This window comes from Bombus vosnesenskii, unplaced genomic scaffold (genome assembly GCF_011952255.1).
Source record: "Bombus vosnesenskii isolate JDL3184/JDL3185 unplaced genomic scaffold, Bvos_JDL3184-5_v1.1 scf7180000013295, whole genome shotgun sequence".
Lineage (NCBI taxonomy): Eukaryota > Metazoa > Arthropoda > Insecta > Hymenoptera > Apidae > Bombus > Bombus vosnesenskii.
Genome location: NW_022882946.1, coordinates 2,007,881 through 2,030,473, shown reverse-complemented (window position 1 = coordinate 2,030,473; position 22,593 = coordinate 2,007,881). Strand labels below are relative to the sequence as shown.

At 31.8% G+C, this 22,593-nt stretch overlaps 1 protein-coding gene across 11 annotated transcripts in view; it reads right to left on the bottom strand.

Annotated features, from left to right (window-relative positions):
• The window catches only part of LOC117233396 (potassium channel subfamily T member 2), a 193,801-nt gene extending 179,024 nt beyond the window's left edge, over nt 1-14,777 (bottom strand). For 2 of the 11 annotated variants that reach the window (XM_033493656.1, XM_033493657.1), the window contains exon 1: nt 204-3,519. In XM_033493656.1, the coding sequence (XP_033349547.1) occupies nt 204-460 (257 nt within the window). In that variant the 5' untranslated portion in view covers nt 461-3,519. Of the gene's footprint in view, nt 1-203; nt 3,522-14,555 lie in introns of those variants that run through there. The other 9 variants (XM_033493658.1, XM_033493667.1, XM_033493665.1 and 6 more) reach the window with 8 other exon arrangements.
• Between the last annotated feature and the right edge of the window lie 7,816 nt (nt 14,778-22,593).

The window sequence follows — 22,593 nt, the reverse complement described above, 5'->3', positions numbered from 1 at the left end:
ATGTGTTATATAATTTCTTATACTCGTTTAAACCTACATTCGTTTGTTATATAGTTGCGCTAATAAGAAATTCCATGTGTGATTTTGTGTGTTTCATGTGCGATACGCGTCTAGACTATAAGCTCGTTGACCAAAAAAGTTTTACATCGTCTCACTAAACTTCTCAAATGGTTCGCTTCATGCTTCAAATATCAACGACCTACCTCTCATCGAGTTTGAACGACGATCTCGACAGATCACCCCATGCACTCATGCTTCTGCTGCGTCTCCTGCAGGAGGATTGAGGGGCGAGTAACCTTGAGCTGCTCCGTCTCCTGGTGGAGGCCAAATTCTCTGCCTGGAAGTAGACCCTCGGCGGATGCGTCTTCTGCTGTGCATTTGGCGGTGTGGAAGTAGGTGTGACGGCCGCCGAAGTATGGAGTTCCGGCAGTGCCTCGTAGTCCCATGCTCTAGCGCCCATCTCGAGTAAAGGAACCGACGAGGCAGCGTTTTGGCCTCGAAGAGGATCCCGAGGCTTACGCTGATGAAACAGGGCGAACAGTTGACGGAACGCCGACTCGTTCGCCCGATGTTCCTTCTTTCCTGGTGGAAGCTTCACTTTGTTGCGCGTGATCGTACAACTAGCGTACGAATCGATCTATGATGTCCCTCCGATAACATCATCCTCAAATTGCCACTCTCACATTGCGGACTACGTCATGGGAATATGATGCGTCCAAACGTCGTATTTCAATAAGTCGCGAATTACTTTCAAACAGTCAAACCGATCGCCCAACTTGAAATCGTTTTCCATCATGATTAGCAGATTAATAAAATCACGATATAGAATCGAATATTGTAATTATTTGATTCTTTATTTTTGATCCTTTTTTGCTTTCTGCTTTCCTCTGTTCCTTACGATAATTTATATTATAAATATTGATTTTGATTTTTTAATCCTCTTCTCCTTTTGCTTCTTTCTGTTCCTTAAAACGATTTATATTAGGAATTCTTTATGTTATGAATTTAATCACTTCGAAAGCAATTTGTACTCGCTTCGAAGTATCAATATAATTTCTAATCGATACACTTGATGTATCAAACTCGATGGTTGCCACCTTCGGTGGCGAAGCGTTACATCCTTAGGAACATATTATTCTTCCTTTGCAGATCGTTGACAAAAGTTGGAATTATCTCTCGAAAACGTTCTCTCGTGATCAAATAAATTGTTCTCCGACTGTAAAAGTTTGTCCGAATGCTTTCGAATTGGAGGAATTCGTTAATTGAATTTCTCTTAACTTCGCTGGAACGTGTAAACTATGTAACCTCTATATAATGTATGTTTACAATTAATTAATTAAGAGTTAAATATTGGCAATTAAGCGTGGGAAATTAATAACTATCCACTTTGAAATTTGCTTTATTAAACGTTTCGTAGAACGTTTGGATGAAACGTGAAATTACGCTTGGATTGAAAAATGCAAATTTTCGTTTAGAATCGATCGACAGAATCGTATTTTAGAAATTTCTCAGGGCTGGTGACCCCAGTTAACAAGTGCAGTGTTCTTACAATATACTCTATGCCTTACAATCAAAATCATTACAACATTTCGATATATTTCTGTATATTCTCGACATAAATGCAATATCAATGTAAGGAAAATTGTTTAAAAATAGGTGCGAAATAACGTTTCGCATATATTGCATAACTATGCAACAGCTATTAACCAATCTAGCGTAACTATCAAATGTGAGCAACTTCAACAACAATCTCAAAAGTATCCTCTAAGTAATTCTATCATCTATGTTTAACAATAATCTTCAAAAATTTAACGAGTGTAGCAAGTCTGCTGAAAAAGGTTTCGTTCAACAGTTATCACCTTTTTAATTGATGTCAAATAACAGTCAATCTCGTGGTTATTGCCATTGTATCGATAAACATTATAATGCTGCATTAACAGTCGATGCACTGAAGCTACGCGATACATTCGATAAATACATTCTCATTATTCCCGATGATGCTAATTTCAGAGAATTCAAATGATCATTGTTATTTGTACAACGCATTGTCAGAACTCTTTTTGATCCATGTGCAAATGTGAATGCTTCCGCCAATGCTTGTTCGTTGTATCGACCAAAAGGAAACGTATCATAAACATATAATTAAACAAATTGCTTTAACGTTCTCAGAGGCGATTTAACTGATCGCTGTGGTTTTAACGACCAGCTTTCCATTCAACAAAAATAGGTAGCAGCTTCTTGTCACGGCAGACTTCTGATTGATCTAAACGAAGTCACGTGATGGTCAGTATCTAAGGTCATGATCATTGCAATATTATTTCATCATATTGTTCTTGATTGAAACATACGATTGTATGGTGGGAACTATTATAAGCGTTTGATTAGAAATGTTGCGACAAGTTGCAAAGCGATCAGCTTTATATTGCCCACTAATCTCCTAGAAAGAGCATCGTTATGGCTTGCCGAGTACTGTGCGTGTTTCGAAATTATTTTTGATGTTACCTTCAGATTTCGTCCATAATGTAAATCTCTGAATGTACGTTAGCACAAACGTCGTATGCTTCACGGATAAATAACGACCGTACACTTGAAAACAACACACGATATAGATTTTCCTTCTTTCGTAAACAACGAATAGTTATCAATTCGATGAATATTCACTGGAATGTTACTGTCTACTTCGTCTTCATCAATCTCCGTATTCCTCGTTTCATGAACGAACCGCGCATTGTTGGATTTGATCGATACGAGATTATAAGTATAAGAAAAAATTCTATGGAACGTTTTCAAGGTAACCACTGATGAATATTAAATCGACGTTCATCGTCGTCGAACGTTAATAATTTTCACAGCCTCGATTGCCATTGGCGAAGAAACGGAGAATCAGCTGATCAGGGCTCATGAGGAAATTTCACGGAACATTTAACCGCTGACAAATATCACCCGGTATTTTCAATATCGCGGTAATGTGGCGCATTTTCCTCCAGCGAAATCCAGAGACAAGTGTCTAAGATCGAGATACCGTGGTTGAACCAGTGAGACATATCGACATGTTACATACTGCATCGGCCTTGACATAACACGAAAGTTACGACATCCCCATAGATTGTCTGAATTACATCCACACACACGACAAAAATATTTTTCCCTCTTACAAAGATCGAACAGTTTCTCAAGGAGATACGTAAAATAACGAAGTTGTACTTGATACCACGTTCAATGGTATGAAAGACTCGTGTTGATGCGATTCATGAGAATCGAAACGTATGAGAATTTTGGTGAATGGAAATGGCGGATCGCAAACCGCTTGGACAAGACACATCAGTCCCGATAACATATCACTGTGGATTGTGTCAGGTTGTCCTCCAGCTCACTGGTTTTTCACTGTCGAGGAGCCAGCTCGCAGCTCACCACCCCGTACTGCGGTACATCGTAGCGGTTTTCTCTCGTGCTCAACCACCCCTTACTCTCTCCTCTCCGATCACCAACATTCGCCCCACTCTTTTCCTGCCTCCTTCTTCAACGTCATGATCCTTCTCCCTTTCTCTCCTTCATTCCGCTTCTCTCTCACTTTGTCCACTCAACTTACTCGCTTTCTCCTGTTCGATGGCTTCCTCTCCATCTCGCTTCCGACAAAACGGCACACATGCACGTGGCGCCGCCGTTGTCAAGGCGACTGCGCTGCACGAGATGCTTCTACTGTACGTACGTTTTTGTGTCATCATCATTTACTTACGCGAGATCCTTCTTATCAACTTTGACGTCGCATCGATGTTTGTGATAAATAATCCTGCTTAGGTTGAATGAATCGTGCCTGAGCATATCTTGGGGCCAAAGTGTCACTTATATCGATGTTATTATGGTATACTAGATCGTAATACGAGCTTCAGAACGAGTTCATATTTCGAACTTATGTTACATTAAGAATTCTTCGAAACTCATAAAAGTGCTATATGATTTACATATGATTATTTTATAATATCTTCATAAATAACACGTGTCTCTCGACGAATGGGTGAACTTTACTTCCTGAAGTAATAAAATGTAATTTATGCTTTAAATTACATGGGATAATTATCTTCGTATTTTATCAAAGTATGATAAAGGTGTATATAGCCAGTAAAGGCAGTCACTGTTACATAATTCGATAGAAAAGATAGAAATGTTTTTTTTTTATCTTTTCTGTTTTCTTCTTTCAAGATCGTCGTTAAAATTGTCATTTTTTCATTAAAGATTTTCTTAAAAGTTGTCTAAAACGGTACTTTCACCCAATAATGTCGTCCCGATAGTTTTAAACGAACCAGTATAAATTCGTACCAGATTAAATTCTGTAACGTCGAAGGTTATACGCAGTGAGAGCGAAATTATTTGGGAATAACACAGCCGGATGAATGGACAACCGGAGTACAGCATCGATTCGCGCCGGGAAAAGCTGAATTTCCGTATCAAGCCTGCGCACTGATGGCTAACGTAACGCGGAAAGCTCGGACTTTCAATACGCCACGTGGTTCACCTCTCGAGATACTCAACTTTCGCATGACTTAAAATAAAGTTACGAAAGTATGTATGTAAGGTTGATTTAACAACAAAAGTGGTTAATTTATAAAGTATAAGGGAAATACAATAATTTTTTAAACTAAAATCTGTCATTTAAGATCTGATATTACACTGGAAGAATAAAATGGATATTTCGTGATCAGAAATTGTTGACTGTTGGGGACATGTACGATAATTTAACAAGTGATATTAGTAAATTAACAAGTTAAAAATTATAGACTTCCATTTTTACCGTTAAATAATATTTCGTTAAATAAAATATTCAGGTAACTTCCAATTTGAAAAAATTATTGTACAGTTTCTTTTGCCTTTAACATCAAACTTGTTATTGTTATAAAAAGATATTTATTAATATTGGTAATATTGATAACTTGTAAAAGCAATATATCATATATTATTTTTTAAATTATACGAAAAACTTATGATTAGACAAAGAAGATAAAAGTTACCACGGTCTTTATCTTATGAAAAACCTAGCAACGTCAAGCAGCGCACTCTACATAAGAGCGGAAGCGTTATAACGCTGAGTAGGAAGTATAAAACTCGCAAGCTCAAAAGCTTTATAAATTCCGTAAAAGCAGTCGATAAGGTAGAAAGATGTTGTTTTTCTCCATAAACATACTTTGATCCTTGGTTCAAAGAAATCTACTCCTTTGATCTATGAAGATTTTTTTCAAAAAACAGGTACGCGAAAATATAAAAGAATCAGATTTCAATAAATAATTTGTTTCAAAGCGTGCAAAGAAGCGTGTTTTCCGAGAGTCAGAAAATAAGTAACATTAGATTTTTGCCGGGAAACTTCAGAAATGATTCTTAAGGAACCAAAAAGTTCTACTTTACCTACATAAGAGTAATTTAGAAAGAGTTATCAATAGATAGAGACAAAATTATTTTTTAATTCATTATTTTCGTTTTCTGAAACAATTACAAATATTTAAAGTAATTGATATTCATTTTTAAAAACATAATTCGCTATATGAATACTACGGAAAAGAAACATGACGAGTCATGCCTCCTTTTTCAAATTGAATACATTGCTAATTGGCATGTGCATATTAACTACATTTTTATTTAATTTGAATATCAAATACTGATTAATTAAATATGTGCTATTTATGAATATTAAAAAAGATATTGAATATCATAATATTATGTATTCCGGTTGCGTTATACAAAATTTCTTGGAATCAGAGAATCAACAAATATAGAACTATCATGTTTTTTCCGAGTAGCTTTTATATGTAAAAAAATGAATTAATAGTTGCGTATTTATTATAGTAATAATTACATAACAACGCACTACGTGCAGTGCAAGAGTTTGTAACAACAACACAGTTGGATTGTTTTGTCCAACTTATCGAACCTGTTTGCCAAATGTTCAAAATCCATTAATTGTGATTACTTTCGAGTACGCTTATACAGTAATCGTCAGTAACAAGGTATAGTATTCTTCATGCTATTGCATAGTTCAGGGAATTGAACATACGCAGAAATGAATTGATGCATCGATTAACAGAACTAATACCACAGTAATATAGGGTATTGACTATCTTATCAACTGTAATTTTCTTTTAAGCAGAGAATAATAAAAGTAGTGCTAAAATTTTCATAGACGAAAATATGTTCATGACATTTATTTAAGAATTTGTAATGAATAATTTATCTACTCTGTGTGTGTATGTGTGTGAATATTAGAAATAAATAATATATTTAATTGCAAAAATGTGATAAAATTGTCGAGGTACTTGAATATAATTTTGATAACATTTAATTAATCTCACAGAATTAAGTCAGATGACATTTACGTCCCACATACTAAGGTAGGAAAATTAAAAAAAGAGTGAAGCAATTTTCCTAAGTACCCTTGCACTGAAAGGACTTTAATAATTCGTAACTGTAATTACAGTAACAAAGGCGAACGTTTCACTTTGGTCTCCTATATTCATGATCTATTCTCTATGAAGGGAATTTTATAGAATGGCTTAAATTAAAATAGAAAATGAATTAAATTAAAACTGTAGATTGAATCGTTTACGGTAACAATTCAAGATTTCCCCTAATTATCTAGATATTTTAAGTAACTTATTAATGCGATGTAAGAAAATTTGTAATTAACGTCATACCATTTTCCACTGCAACTATTGATTTGATTGATTCTAAACTATGGTTTTGGTATATTCTTTTTTAATCTCTTTTAGTACTTTCATCATATTCGCACTTCATTTCAATTTAATTTCTATCTGCCCCTTCTAGCATGTACAACTTTATGAGTTCGTATCTGTGAAATTATAACTCCGAGCTGAAAGTGAATTTTGTTTAATCAGCCGAGAAAAAAGCGAAGGTGAACATATTCTCATAGGAGAAATGACTGTAAAAGAGAAGTTCGCCAACTTAAATCACGCCAGGACCCAGAGTAATAGCAATATAGTCCTGATAAACTTTTTAATATTCACAACACAATACAAACGCAATTTTGTTGGAATCTTAGATAACAAGAATAACATGATATTGAACATTTCATAGTATTTTTAATAATCATTAGTATTTAAAACAATGATATAATTAAATAATTATTTCCTTATATATAGCTTTGTTTGGTATTTTTCAACATATCATGACTAACTTTCCCTTCGCGATTCCATCATTAAATTATTACAATCAAGGAAACCAAATATATATTCCTGTAAGAAGTGATTATGATCAATAAACGCCACGGCATGTTGCCTTATTCATTACTCTAGATATCCCATTACTATATTGATTTTCAATCGAATCATTGAACTTTCTTAATATTTATAACATTTTTCTTTCTTTCATTAATCATTTCTTTGAACTGTCCAAAACGTTTGCTTATGCCATCTTTCATATACATCAAAATTAAACACTATCCTCAATATACTGTTTGAACATACTTATAAAATCATAATTATAAAAGTGTATACTTTATAGTCATATAATATAGAAATCTTTCCTAACATTAAGAAGTAATAAATAAATATATTTTATATTTTTCACTATAGAAAATAGTCACAAAAATTATCATTATTATTAAAAGGAACACACTATAAAAATTATAAATCATAGGTCTTGATAAACTTCATAGTATACGTATATAAGCACACGTATATTACGATGCCAAATGTTGAAACATGTCCCAAACACATGATCATTTTGTAGCTTGTTTGAATACATTGGAGGATTGCAAAAATGGAAACACCGCACAATATATGTTGGTAGAGACATCAGCGACTCAAACAGATTTTCAAGAAATATCTCTATCATTTGTTCTCGGAAGAAAGATTCCACCAACGACCAAGATTCGAAATATCGATTTCCATGGCAACCGGTTTTGTCGAGTTTGTAGTTTGTCATTGTCGTTGAACGATACGTGGGCAAGTATAGACGGTGCCTTCAATTTCCTGCCAACCGGAGATGCAAAGACAATTGCAACTTCGAAAGGTTGACCATTTAGGCGAGGAGATGTCTCGTTTCCAACTATCTCCTTTAATCACGAATTTCCTTGACGAAGAACAGAGAATCGAAACGAGAAGTTAAAAAGCATGTTGGTAATAAAGAGCTCGTTCATCGACACCTGTATGTAAATCTCAGAACGCGCGTGTTTCAAAGAAAATTGTATCTTGCAGATATCAAGAAAAGGCGAAAGGAGGTTTTAAATCATATCCGAGTAAACGATTAAAATGAAATAACGCGCCATCTTACAACTTAACCGCCCTTGAAATTAGGAATTATTCGTTATTATATTCTTAACTAGAGATCTTCTCTGACAATGAAATTTCAAACGAGTTTGCACAAGTTTAAAGAGAATTTCGATAGAGGAATATCGTTCTGTTTAAATCCATAAACTGTTTGACTGTTAATATTTATAGCTGCCTTTGATGGTACTTACAAATAAATTTACGAATAAATATTTATAAATGCATTCCCTCTTTTAAGATCTACTGTATGAAGAATACATAATATTGACCAGACAATATAATTAACAGGCAATATGCATAAAATCAATGTACGATAAGTTCTCTCAAGTTTTGCTGCATATTGTGATTTCAACGGACAATGAAGGGATTAAACTATTTTTATGCTTCTATCATTTGTAGTAATTTTTAGAATAGAATTTGCGAAAAAAATAAAAAACTAAAATAAAGATATATATTTTAATTAATACTTTAAATACATACTTTGTATAAATGAGTAAGAAATAGAAAATTTTTATGTGTTAGTTAAAGGTTGGTGGTCCCTTAAAAATGTTAAAGATTAAAGGATCTATCACTAATTTTAAGAAATCTTTGAAATCAGATAATTTAACATTAATTTTGAGAAATGTTAGAAATTAAATAATTTATTGTCATCTTCTTATAAACTACAGTTCTGCGACCTTATTTATATTTTTTTAGTAATTATGTAGATTTCTTTTCCTACCTATCATAAATTCCTGAATGTAATTCCATTTCTATGTAAATTTTTTAAGAAGCACTTTGCAGGTGCTAATATTGCCTTGTAATTAATGACTACCTGAAAATTGTAGCTTTATATGAATTGCGAGAAAAGAACAGAATTTGAAGGCATATAGTCATTACTATTCCTTATTTCGGTCAAGCCTGTATTAAAGGTGATATGCTCGTCTAATCGAAACTGATATTTTGTACAACACATTCGCAGCAAATAGCAACTAGAATTACCATTTTCCTTTCACACTTTAATTTTACTGTATCTTCTCAATCCTTATAATTTATAGACAGACTGTAAATATTTTGGCATTTATAGGAAATTTAAATGTGCAAAATTATATAGAATGCCTATAACATGTAAAAATACACAAAATATCCGAAGTAAAGTTCTTTTATCATTTAAAGAATAAAACAAATCTCTATTTAGATTTCATTTCTTTGACTGTTGTTTTTCAAATAGTAACTAAAATTATTACTTTTCTATTTCCATTTTAGTAATATTTAATATTTGTTATAATATCTAGAGGGAGAAAAATATCTCAATTTAGATTGCATTCCTATAGTTAACTATATTCAAAATAACATAAATTTGCATTTGCGGGGTATTTGTAGGTATTTGTAATTTATGACAATTCGAAATTGTGTTTTGCTTTAAATATTATTCAGTTAAGCGTTTGTAAATATACATCTATAAGTATGTTTCATGACAATGGTGCGGAAGAGTAAACCGGGTATAATAATTACCGTGAAACATAATGATGTTTTATGGCAATTTTAGTGCGAACTTCCATCATTGCAGCTAATTGTAATGATATCATCCGGTATCGGTACCCAACAAGAACATTAAACACAAGTAATATTAATACAGCATTTTCGTAATGAAATAACACAGATAGATGATCATACAAAACAAAATAAAAACCACAGAATTTAATAAACACGAATTTGGATGTAACTTCAAATACATTGACATAGGACTATCGAAGTAAAGAAAATTACTATCTATAATTGTCTAATTATATCTAACAGGTATTGCAAAAATGATACCAAATTGTTGACTGTTCACGTATAGATAATAATATATAAAAACGAATAACAAGTAAACACAAAGTTTTCTTAACTTTTCTAAAAAAGAATGTAATTGTATGATTTGAAATTCCCCAAAGTTCAGCACAATACGAACCGATTTCACATAGCAACAAAGAAATATGTTGGGAAACTTTGTCTGATAGCGGTTTCGAAATCGTATGTCCAGTGAAATGTTTGAAACTTTGTTGTATCTTGGATCGCGTATACGAAGCAGTTGACCAAATGAGAAGAGACAGCGGAAAATAACAAAAATAGAAAGACCGGTCGATATTAATTGTGTCAAGTGTGGTTCTTAGACTCAGCCTCAGCCTCATCACGAAATAAGACAATACTTCACTGCGTCAATCTTAAAATTCGGTTGGTTTCAATTCGATAGTCCTATACATACATGCGATCAAACTATTGCACAAGCTCGTACTATTTGTCACGAGTCTTTGATGAAAGAACACTATGACCATCTTGTCATGGACCAAGGATTCTAGTTGGTGCTGACCTTGCATATATTTGCATCGATGAATCTAAAATCGTGTTAACTGCCTCTTTATAGTTAATTCGAGACCACAAAGAGGAGAATGCACCGTCACGAAGATAGCATATCGTCCTTATGAATTACGTACGCGAGTGAATCGCGGCATGAACTTAACGACACGTTTTGGTGTATATTTTAGGGATGGTACACTCGAAACCTTTCCAGTTTCGAGTTCTCAATACTCGAAACTTTCTGCTACTTTTGTGGATCGAAGCTCTCGAAATCCAGATTAACAGTAATTTGTGTAAATAATTTACGAGAATATTGCGGTATAAAACTATCTTTGTTTAATTAATAACATAATCCAATTTTGATTATTCTTTAAACTTATTCTGATTGATACGATTTTACAATCGTATCAATAAGTAAGCATTCCAACTTTTGAGAGATTCGAGTTTCGATAATTTCGAGAATTATACTTACAAGATTCTAGATTCGAATTTCACGTATCTAAAGATCAAATTTCAATCTCTCTTGATAGTTAACTGCAAGTCACAAAGATGAAAGTACGCCGATACGAAGGTAGCAAATCTATCTTTTGAGTTATCAACGCGACTGCATCGCGGTATGAAACTAATAAAACACATTTTGGCGTGGCACTATATTTGACGTTTTCCTTGGATGTAAAAATTCGATAAAACGGGTACGTGAACAAAGTGTAAAGTGGATGAAGTGAAACGAGTGTTGATTTCGTGGCAAATAAAAATTTTATGAGTGATTCTTTTCGAATATTTATAAGGTACAACTAAAGAGAATGGTAAAAGAAATAATAAATATATGCGTGATGGAAGGAAATACGTATATCAGAGTGGATATAATAAAAAAAAGGTACAAACTAAAAGTTTCATCATTGAATACGTGTTTCATACATATAGGTAGATATGAAGTTGCAGAGGGTAATTTCGGTTGAATTCAACTCAGTTATCATAGGATTCGACCAATACTCTTTTTTTTTTATTTCAAACGCGCTTCTGACCGACTTTCTTCTAAAGGATGAGAAGGTACTGGAGCGTAAAAAACTAGACTTTCCGCTCAAAGAAACGATTCAGCGGCAGTCCAAAGCATGCAAAATTGTCTCTGCTTTTTGTCCGGAATTAATAGATGAGTGAATCTCAAATTGACTCGCCTGTAGTCTGAATTAAATAAGGATTGTGACACATTATTAAATTAAATTAAATAGCTAAATAATTTAATCTAATCTAATTTAATTTATTTAATAACTGGTACTGTTCTAAGGATTTTATCAAAATTGATAATTTCATTTGTTTGCTGCAACATATAGAAATTATTTCTGATAAACATTTCTTTTTCTCGTGAGTATGCTATAAAAAATATTTCCTCGAGTTTAATCTACTTAACTTTATACCTAATTTAATAAGTGCTAATTCTCGTCTCCTGGATATTAAGAGTTTTGTTACAAGATTGCTAGATTCAGTGTAATATACATTATGTAATAAATATAAATCCAAGAAATAGAATCCCCTAACCAATTCTTTATTTTTTCTTTGTGCAAAAAAACATAACTGTACACATATAATAACTCTAATTATTTTTATTTTTTAACAGATCATGTTCCAATCATCAGATGCTGTAAAATATTAAAGTATTCAAAAGAAACCAGTTTTCTCTACTCGTCTTTCTTGTAACGAAATATGTTTTTTCTTGTACGAGGATTTTATGGGATTCCAATACAAATGGTAAAAAATGCGAGACAGCGTGTTGTCAAAAGAAGGAACCCTTTTATAGAACCTTTTATTACGTTCTTTCTAACCAAGGGGAGGAAATCGATTGTGATGAAGATATGTCGCGATAAAGCATCAATCAATATATGAGAAATAAATTACTTAGTAGCTTTCAAAAATTTTTCTTCTAAAAGAATAAAATGATGTACCAGTCTTTACCTTCTTTCTAAAATTATTATAACTATAGAATCATTTGAATCTCTACAAAACTGTGATACATCTATACAATTTTTATGACAAATTCTATATTGATTATTTCGACCATTCTGATAATTTTAGTATTATAACTATGACAATTCTCCAATAAAAAACTTGGTATCCTATTTATTCTAAATTCAGTATTATTTCTGGTTCCCCTCCAGAGCTATCCCATCTTTTGAAATTTCAAGATGACTATCCTAATAGATATTGTGCCATTCAATTCATGACCCACTCTCTGTTCTCGTATTATAAAATTTGAATTATTAAATAAACCTGGGGGAAGGGTACATTCCGGATCGAAGAAAAAAAAGTTAAAAGAACAGACACAGTATAATGAAACATGATGCTCATGCTGTTTAATAAATATCTGATACATTCAGAGGCTAACTCATTTGCAATTTAAATCCTTTTAATGCTAGACATTATTGTTTACAATATTATCGTAGCTTTCATTTACAATTTTGATTTTGTTGTATTATTTAAATTTCAGTTTTTTTTTCTTTCTCCTTTGATATTTGTTTTTCGATTTTCCTTAATATAATAAAATGGTAATTTATATCGTACAAATAAAATGTCAATGAATCATTTTCACTGAATATTCCTTCTAAATGTAATATCGGTGCCGTCAGTTTCGTGAACATTTCTGAGAAACAAGATATTACGGGTCAGGCACAAAATCGGTGATCTCAAACACGAGATCATTTCTTTTTCAACCCCAAATCTCCTCTTTCGTAACGAAAAGAACTCATCAACTGAGAAAACAGGCAATTTAATTTGTTCCCTCCGAACCTTTTTTCTTTTCGTGAAACGAATTAGTTTCCCCTGTGAATTTCATACTTGTGTATAAGGTCTCTCTACTACACAGCCACACCTTTACAATCACTTTACATATCCATATTAAAACACACGAACGCGACGTCAGCATTATTTACTTAATTTTAAACATTTCTCGGTAATCAAAATCTTGTTTAATTAAATACAGATGTAGGTGTGACGGATAGAAGTAATTATTTGTAACATATAAGAGGATTTTGTTTTAAATTACAATGTATCTATAGCCAAGAAACAGCTAGTTGATGTGAAATATTTTGTATAATTTGCGTTTCAATGAAAATTATAAAATTGAAGTCAATCGAATCACTATTTTAATTTAGCAGCAGCGAGTTCAAGATTGAATTACAAATACAGTAAAACAAAATAAAGTATGGTTAAGAAACACAAAATTATGGATAGAGAGATATATAAAAATAAAAGTACCACTCTTATAAATAAATTTATCTAACATTTTAGTAAAAACTCCAATCACATACGAAAAGTAAAGCATAATCTCTTAAACGACTAACTATATTCAGCAAGATTAAAGTATTATACGCGTCTATACATAGATCAATAATTTATACATACTATCTCTAATGAAAATGAAAGAAAAAAGAATACGTTTTAATATTTCAGTATTTCAATATTTTGTAATGTCGTCTACCTTAGTTACAACTTTTATAACAGTGAAAAGACTAAAAGTGTTACACGATTAAAATTATATTGAGAGAATGAGAGTTTCGAATACTCTTGTAACATAAACAAATTATCATTCTCTCTTTTATCTGAAAACTTACTTTTATATCGGACTAAGGGAATTTACATTGAGATAAATGTCCATTCGCCCAAAAGACATTAATACGAGAGTCGTATCTCACGAAGATTTAAATTCATGAGTACGTAAGTAATACTTGAATATTTCCTAGTGAGCACAGATAATTCATCGGAAATTGGTACAGGCGCTCGAATGTCCTTCCAACTTCTATAAAAGAACTTACGACATATTGATAAAATTCACGCAATGATACTAGTAAAATGATATAACTTTCTTATAGGAAAAGAGAAATATCTTAAATATCTGGAGATTAGACAGTGATGTATATTTTGTTCTCCAAACATTTGAAAGGAAATATGCAACATTAAAGATTTACTCACCGCTCGCCGTCATCATTAAAAGCATAATCCCCCAGGAGGAGATCGCGAAGTCTATATCTCGGAGGTAAAATCAGTGGTAGACAAGGATCTGGTTCATTCATTGTGCACGAAGCGTTTTCGATGTTGGACAATTCTTTAGACGTTGCTTTCGTGTACTCCTCGATCGTGCCGAGGGTACCACGAAAAATACTGTTTACAACTGCCACTGTTGCTGGAAGCTTTGTAATCGTTGATACGATTCGGTCATACAATCACCGAATCACGATCTGAAACAGGAATATATAAAATTTAATATTTGATATTTTTTAATTCGGTATAAATCAAGTTCAAATTTAATTCAGTATAAATTTCCAAATTCAATTCAATTTTTTGGACCACAATTATTGCAATTCGTCGTCATTTTTATTAACATTGAGAGGAATAAAACATACTACGAGTATTATAAGGAGTACTCTATTTTGAAAATATCATATATTCTGAAATATATGGATTTTGTAAAGTTTTGCACTTTGAAATTTCACATAAATGCATAAACATCCTCAGATTATTGATAATAGTACTTTCGTGCTATTACAACCCCACGAAAGCTTCCGACTAAACTACATCACAAAGAACACGTGTGTATCCTATATACATGGTATCCTTCCTGACATATGGCGATGACCATAGGGAAAACCCACTAATTACTCGATTACATGCTGATATTCGATCTGTCGCACAACGAGAAATTATTCACGTCGGTGGTAGAACTCAAGTAATAAGAGAGTACGCTACATTTACTGTTTGGATGATACTCATTAGCTTCAGTTAATAAATTAAAGTAATCAGTTAGCAGGCGTACATTTTCCAAGAAACACAGATATCTCTTTAATAATTTAACTTCACAGATATATACTGAATTGTTTGGGGAGATTTTAATACTATTTCTCGTTAATTATTTATTCTTTTATTCTCTTATATCCACTCCAAACAAAATTGTAATGGTGCGTTTAAGTTTAATTTAAAATTGAATTTTTCCGTATTTTTCTATTCGTTTGAGATATTTTTATTGAAACCATGCCCACTCAATTAGCTTTATAATTATACATGCATTTATGTTGTTCCGCTAATTCGGTGCGAATTAATACTCTCATTGATGTTCTCTGTACTTGCACGTAATATCCATTGGCGGCCAATTAATAAAACGTGCCGAACAACTAATGAAGGTGACTGATTATCAATACTCTGATGAAGTTACACGAGATTCGGAAAGCTGCAGCTAACAGAATTTTAATACTGTTGACAGATGTCAAGATCGCTTAACATGTAAACTACGCAACTTAACGTCAGCTCTTTTGAAAGATTGAAGACAAGACGAATATTTAAAAATTGCATATTAAACATATACGTTTATTAACATAAAATGTAAACGCATCTCATTTAAATGCCCCAGATACTAAAATTGAATTCAGCAAAATTGTCCACAGATCAAGGACATTGAATAGCTTTCAACTAATAAATAAGATTGAACGGTACCTTGAGATCACGACATTGCTAAATTAGATTTATTTGTCATGTCACTATCGAGATGTTCCTAACATTTAGCAAATTAGGAAACCTTCCACGCGACCGAATGTCTCCAAACCAAAACTCTATGGAACCAAATTTAGAGCTATGTTCTAACCGAAATAATCTCAAGATATTGTCATGGGATTTAGGGAAAGACGACGAATCGTATATAGATCTCGGAAATTGGGTAGGTTGTAGTGAAGAAATACAAATCTAAATTTGTCGGTAATGGTATTCCAGATTTGACTACCCTTCTACACCCTTACACTGTACGATAATGAAAACCGGAAATTCCTGTCATAAAATCGATTCATGGTAAATCAACGATCGAAAGCTTTTATAGTTTCAACCATTAACAGATTAAATGATAATACCTTGTAACACGATTATTACTTTTCTTGCTTGTGTTAGACTACATTTTGCGTAAAGGCAATAACTATATAATTACATTATACTTTATTGTAATTTTGTACTCAATCAAAGCGCAAAATATTCATAAGTATTAAAAGTTACAAGAAAACTCAAAACAATTTTACATTTTTTTACAGTTACTACTTTTCTCCATAATTGAAATAGGTACTACACTATCTTATAAAACTGGAAAGTTCTTTTAATGTTAAATTTGCTCGTCATTAACTATTAGACATAAAACAGATAGAAATGTATAAAATTGCAATTTTTATAAATTTCAGGATCCCTAATATATCTTACATTAATTCTAGTTATTACTAAAAAATGATTAAAATATTAATTTTTAAATTGTACAAGACACAACACAATTGATGATAAACATAAACTAAATGCCTTCTTGAAAGATATGTAATTTGAATGACAACGAAGTCGACGATTTTTTAAACTTTTCCAAGAGAAACAAATTACTTGATAAATTAATACAGTATTAATACAGTATTTCGTACATAGCATGTTCTCTCAAAATATTGTTAATTACCTTGTTAATAAATAATTAAATTAGTAAATAAATGTCGTTACATTAAAAAGTATATTATATTTTGGTTAAACATCGAAATGTATATAATATTCATAACAGACCTCAAGATTGCAGATTACACACAGAGCCGAGAGTAAATAAAGCACAAAAATGGAGCTTCCGATCGAAACTTATTAGTGATTAGTGGTGAAGTGTCAGTAGTACATATACAATACTGTTCCGCAATTACGCCTTGTTCCACTCAAATGTATTAGGTAGATATATTCTCTAGAGGAAGGCCATTTGCCGAAGTACAATAGCATTGCATTCGAGTGAATGTAATTGACTACACGTCAGATACTTCCAAACGAACAGTTTTGAATGTCGCATTTCAGTGATTACTACTCTAACACTTCACATAAAAAATCAGTATTACTCCTGTTTAACGTACAGTAGAAGATTGATTATTATTAAAATGTTGATTAAAGTAATAATGATTTCGATGATGGTCGAAAACATTGATTAATAAAAAATTGAAGGTCTTTTTGTAAGAGAGATCGAAAAATAAAAATAGGAACTGGAAGAAATTCTTATTTTTAAAGTCTACTCGAGAAAATTGTAAGTGATAAGTTCAAATCTTGTTGATTTCTTAATTATTACGTCTTAATTATAAAATAAATTAATAGATTTAAAGATATAATCGCTTAAACAAGTGATAAATTCTCAATATTCAGTAAAAAAACGAATAATCTTAGTTTAACTCAATAGATACGAGTCTACATATATAACTAATGTTTTAAATATTTTTTAATGTTCAAGAGAGTAAGAAAAATACACTTTTAATCTCAGAAACAAATATAAACCTAGTTTTGTTTTTGTTTTAATTAGATTCTACGATCGTTCCTCTATAAAAGATAAAAAAACGTGTGATGTAAATATCACTCTCCTTACACTGAACCTCTAGCAAAAGTTTCCAAACACATTTTTTTGCCCACGAAAGATTCTGTTTACGTAGTCTTAATGACTTCAATTTATTCTTTATGTTGGCGTATTATTTCCTGCTTGTCAACATGTTCGAACTAGACCAATCTAAAGGATATAAAACAGAGCACAGGATGAAAAATTTACATTTCTCTTAACAAAAAGAAAAGATTATTAATGTGAAAGACAAAAACGAAAATTTGTGTTATTTCATCCTGTTTTATGACAACACAATTGTGTTATAATAAATTTGTACTGTTTCCAAATTTGTATATTCTTAGCCACTAACTACTCTTCAAAATGTAACATACAGAATATTCCTTCAACAATGGCCTGAATATTCCTATAATTAATATGATATATTTTAATTTACATAAAGTAGATTAAATACCGTCGATATCTTAATATCATAACAAAAAATATACCTAAATTTACGAGAAACCTGAAAAATACATGTTTAATCCCGAAACTAAATGATATGGAAACAATCCATTAACAACATAGTGAATTTTAAAACTATATGCCTGTAAAAAAAAAACTGTAACTGTAACTCCATTACGTTTTCCTGTAGTCTACATAGTCAACAGTCTGCTCTTTACATTTAGATTACAAAATATTATTACTGATATGTACTTACGTAATTGGAATCCTCATCTCTCAATAGATTTTCCATTCTTTTCTGTCGAATCAGATGGCAACCATCGTAAATGGTTATTTCCTTCAAAGAATCACAGGTCAACGGAATTTTCATCATATCTCATACATTGACACAATTCTTTTCGATCTTACAATCTTCTTCTATCGATCGCCGATGTAAACGATGTTTGTAACCGTTTCTATGTCGTGCATGAGACTGTTAAACAATTCAAGAAAATCGTATCATTCTCATCGATTGGTCAAGAGAAATACTTTTACCGAGAACTATCACTTTCACGAGTATCGACACATTTCCACGCAAGGCAAACATCTCGGATCAATTAATCAAATTCATCAACGAAATGTAAATCAATTCCATTGTTATCGAAAGTAAGAATACAACAAGCACCTTCCGTTAGATCAAATTATATCATCGTCTTATATCTCGCGAATTACTTAACAACAAATATTCTCTTGTTAAGTTCACCGTTACTGGCAATCACTTTCACTGCACAATTATATATTTTTTAATTATCATGTTCTTGTTTTCGAATAATTATTATAATTATATATCAAAAACATGATTAATGTCCAACCGTTTTTCACTCTTCAACGGAAAGATCACCGAATTCAAAACTGTGTTTAAATTATTCACTGAAATATATTTACAAAGTAATACAGAATTCTTACTTTATGAAAAATTAAAACAAATCTAGCGTCAACGAGCATTATTGATAATTCTACTAAAAATGCACAGGAAGTGTCAAACGTAACGTGAATTTGAATCACGTAGTAAAACTGTCATTGCGTGTAATGGGACGGTAGTGTAGAACGCGCGGCACGTGCGACGCGATCACGCTTTATTTCTAAACGAACAGGCAGTCGAATTATTCGAAGCGCGCGCGCTCGACGCTTACTCAACGGTGTCTCGCGCTTCAATGATGACGCATCCTCGTTGCTCGCAACGTCGACCACGCTCCTGACGACGCCCACCGACGACCTATTCGATCAACCGTTCAAACACCTGCTGAGATAAAAGGGGACGAAAATCCTCGGATTCAACCGCAGCCAAAAAAGTGACGCGTATGAAATCTTGATGTATGAAGCTTTTCAGGAATCCTTCCGACGATGAAAAACATATTGTGGTCTATTGGACAGATTACAGGTACGTATTGTTTATATCCACAGCTTTATTTATAATTTTGTTCCTCTCGTTATTTACGTTTCTTTCTGTACAAATTTTATGCATGTAACAATCAAAAAGGTTAGGTCGTTCCTCGTACTAAATGTCAAAAGATTTTATTATTCCTTTCACGAATTTAGAGCTAACGTTATTTGAAGATACATTAAAATTGAGAATATGCTTTTGGATAAAGTTTAAAATATAATGATGTGTTTGTTAGTAACAAGTGTAACGAATGTGCTTATTTTTGCATACATGGATAATTTAATGCTACTATTTGAAAAGAATTTATATGCAAGAGAATTGAGAACGCTACTTAAAGAAATAAATGATATGTATTATGAAAGTATTATTGTAAAAGCATCAGGTAAAGATAATTCAGACAGATACATGAAGAAATCATTGCTGCCTGTATAAATATTTTAAACGTTAGTCTATAGAAGCATAGTCGAGAATAGGAACACTCTAATGCAGCACTAGCGCCATCGGACGAAAATAATTGTTATTATTTCAATTTTAAATTATATTTGATTATAAAATTAAGTAGATTTTACGATGCTTTCAATTTTACTACTCATAAATTACATTCACATATTCACCAACTTAAACATCCAATCTAAATACAGGTCAATATCGATCGATGATTAATCTAAGAGATCAAAGGATGCAATGATGTTATCCAAAGATAGAATATGCTTGAAACATTTATTGACTTTACTTTTTAGAACATTTACCGGCCATGTGAACAACAGTATAAGCCTCAAAAGTTTCATAATCGGTGTAGAATCATTTACATGTTCATTTTCTTCCTACAATGTATTAAACAATTAATGGAAGTGCGATTTCTGTGTCATTTGATTGTACATACAATCCTCACGGCAACTGTTTCTCTTTGAAGAATTATTAAATACGTATAGAACATTGGTTAAGGTTCAATATGTTGATTGTAATAACGTTTCATGAAGCATCGTGATACATTCTTTCTACCTCATTAACATATTATATGTTCAGTATAAAGCTACGTATATATATACGTATTCAAGTTTGAACTACTTAAAATTATCTTTAATCACAGATGCCGCGATGTTCAAATAGTTATTTTGCATGTTCTGATTACAAAATGCGCTTCCAACATGTGCTATACATAAAAAGAATATTATATCATCAATATTATTGTAATTATATTAGAATTACTCGAGGCCTCTTACACAATAATTTACCAACTAATAATATTAGTAAATTGACAAGTTACAGAATTCTTTTTCATAATTTTACACCTTTACGTCAAATAGGATAATTAGAGATGTTTTAATTTGTAAAATTTTCTTTTAAAACTTCATTTCGTTTATTATCATACTTGTTACCATAATGTTAATAATTTGTAAATTGTTAGATTAAAAGAAATGGTCCAAATTAATTTCGTTCCATAAATCTGGGGTGATCAGTGTTAGATTCTATGGTGCTGAAACTTTCATCTCAGGTTCCACAAATTTGTGCTTATCCATAAAATCTCGTATATCAGAGAAAAACATCATCGTTGGATTTCACAAATTCTAGGATAGTTTGTATCTTCTCGTATAACGGTCATTCATGTTGGTTCTGTAGTCTAGTGATTATTGTATCACATTGCAAATTCTGTGAACAATAGAGAAGTATCAGAATAACAAACATTACATTCTCTACCCTATAACAATCTGTTTAAATTATATGTTTTGTATGTATTGTTTATATTATATATGTAATCATACACTTCTTTTCTTTTATATTTTGTTATTTCCTTTAAAAGGTATAGTTTCTGTCTATTTCTCTTTCTCGCTTTTTATAAATCTTTCTTACTATATTTTCTAATTATAGAAATGCTATTCAAGTACTTGTTAAATCAAATTATAATATAAATCAGCTTAAATCGATGTAAACTGAAAATTCATCCAATATTAAAACAAAATTCCAATGTATATTTCTGGATTGGTAGTTAAAAAATATATACGTTATGATTGAAATTCAGAAAATGTACAAATATAGAAATACATATCTGAATTTCTATTTATGAGATCTTTGTTTCAATACAATTTCTTTATTACAATTAGCATTCTTTCACAGAAGAATAATTTTTGTAAACTACTAACGTGATAATCTTTCTTTATCAAACTTATAGTACTATTTGAGATTTCATTTCTGAAATAAACATATGAATGATTTGAAAATTCCACTGTTTTTAATCGGTAACATTGGAACAGACACAAAAATGATAACGAGGTTGGACAGTTATCTGAATCCCTTACCATTTTCACGTCATATTCGACATTATCAATTTAGGGTAGATAACATATGTTCTGAAATACCGATTGTTCAAACAGCACAGGTTTTGCTATGTCCATCTGTGGTTATGTACTCTAATATGGACGACGTATCTCCACCGACGAGGTACAGAATAGACGTGACATGCAATGCCTTTTCGTGTTCCATGTTTTAGGGGTCGCTTGTGCATCTTCTCATTTCCGTTCCGCATTCGGTGTTATCGATTCAGTATATAGTATTAGCGTGAATTGAAACTACATAAAATCTTATACATATGAAATTATAAATAAAGTATAGAGCAGGATATCCGATAATCGCAACAAAGTATAAAATTCTATACTTCTACAATACTTCAGAAAGCATTAGACATCATCAAAATAATAAAATATTGTATACACATTACGTATATTATGTTATCGAGAGCAGAAGACGTAAAATTATCCGATGGTAAAAAAGTAATGTGT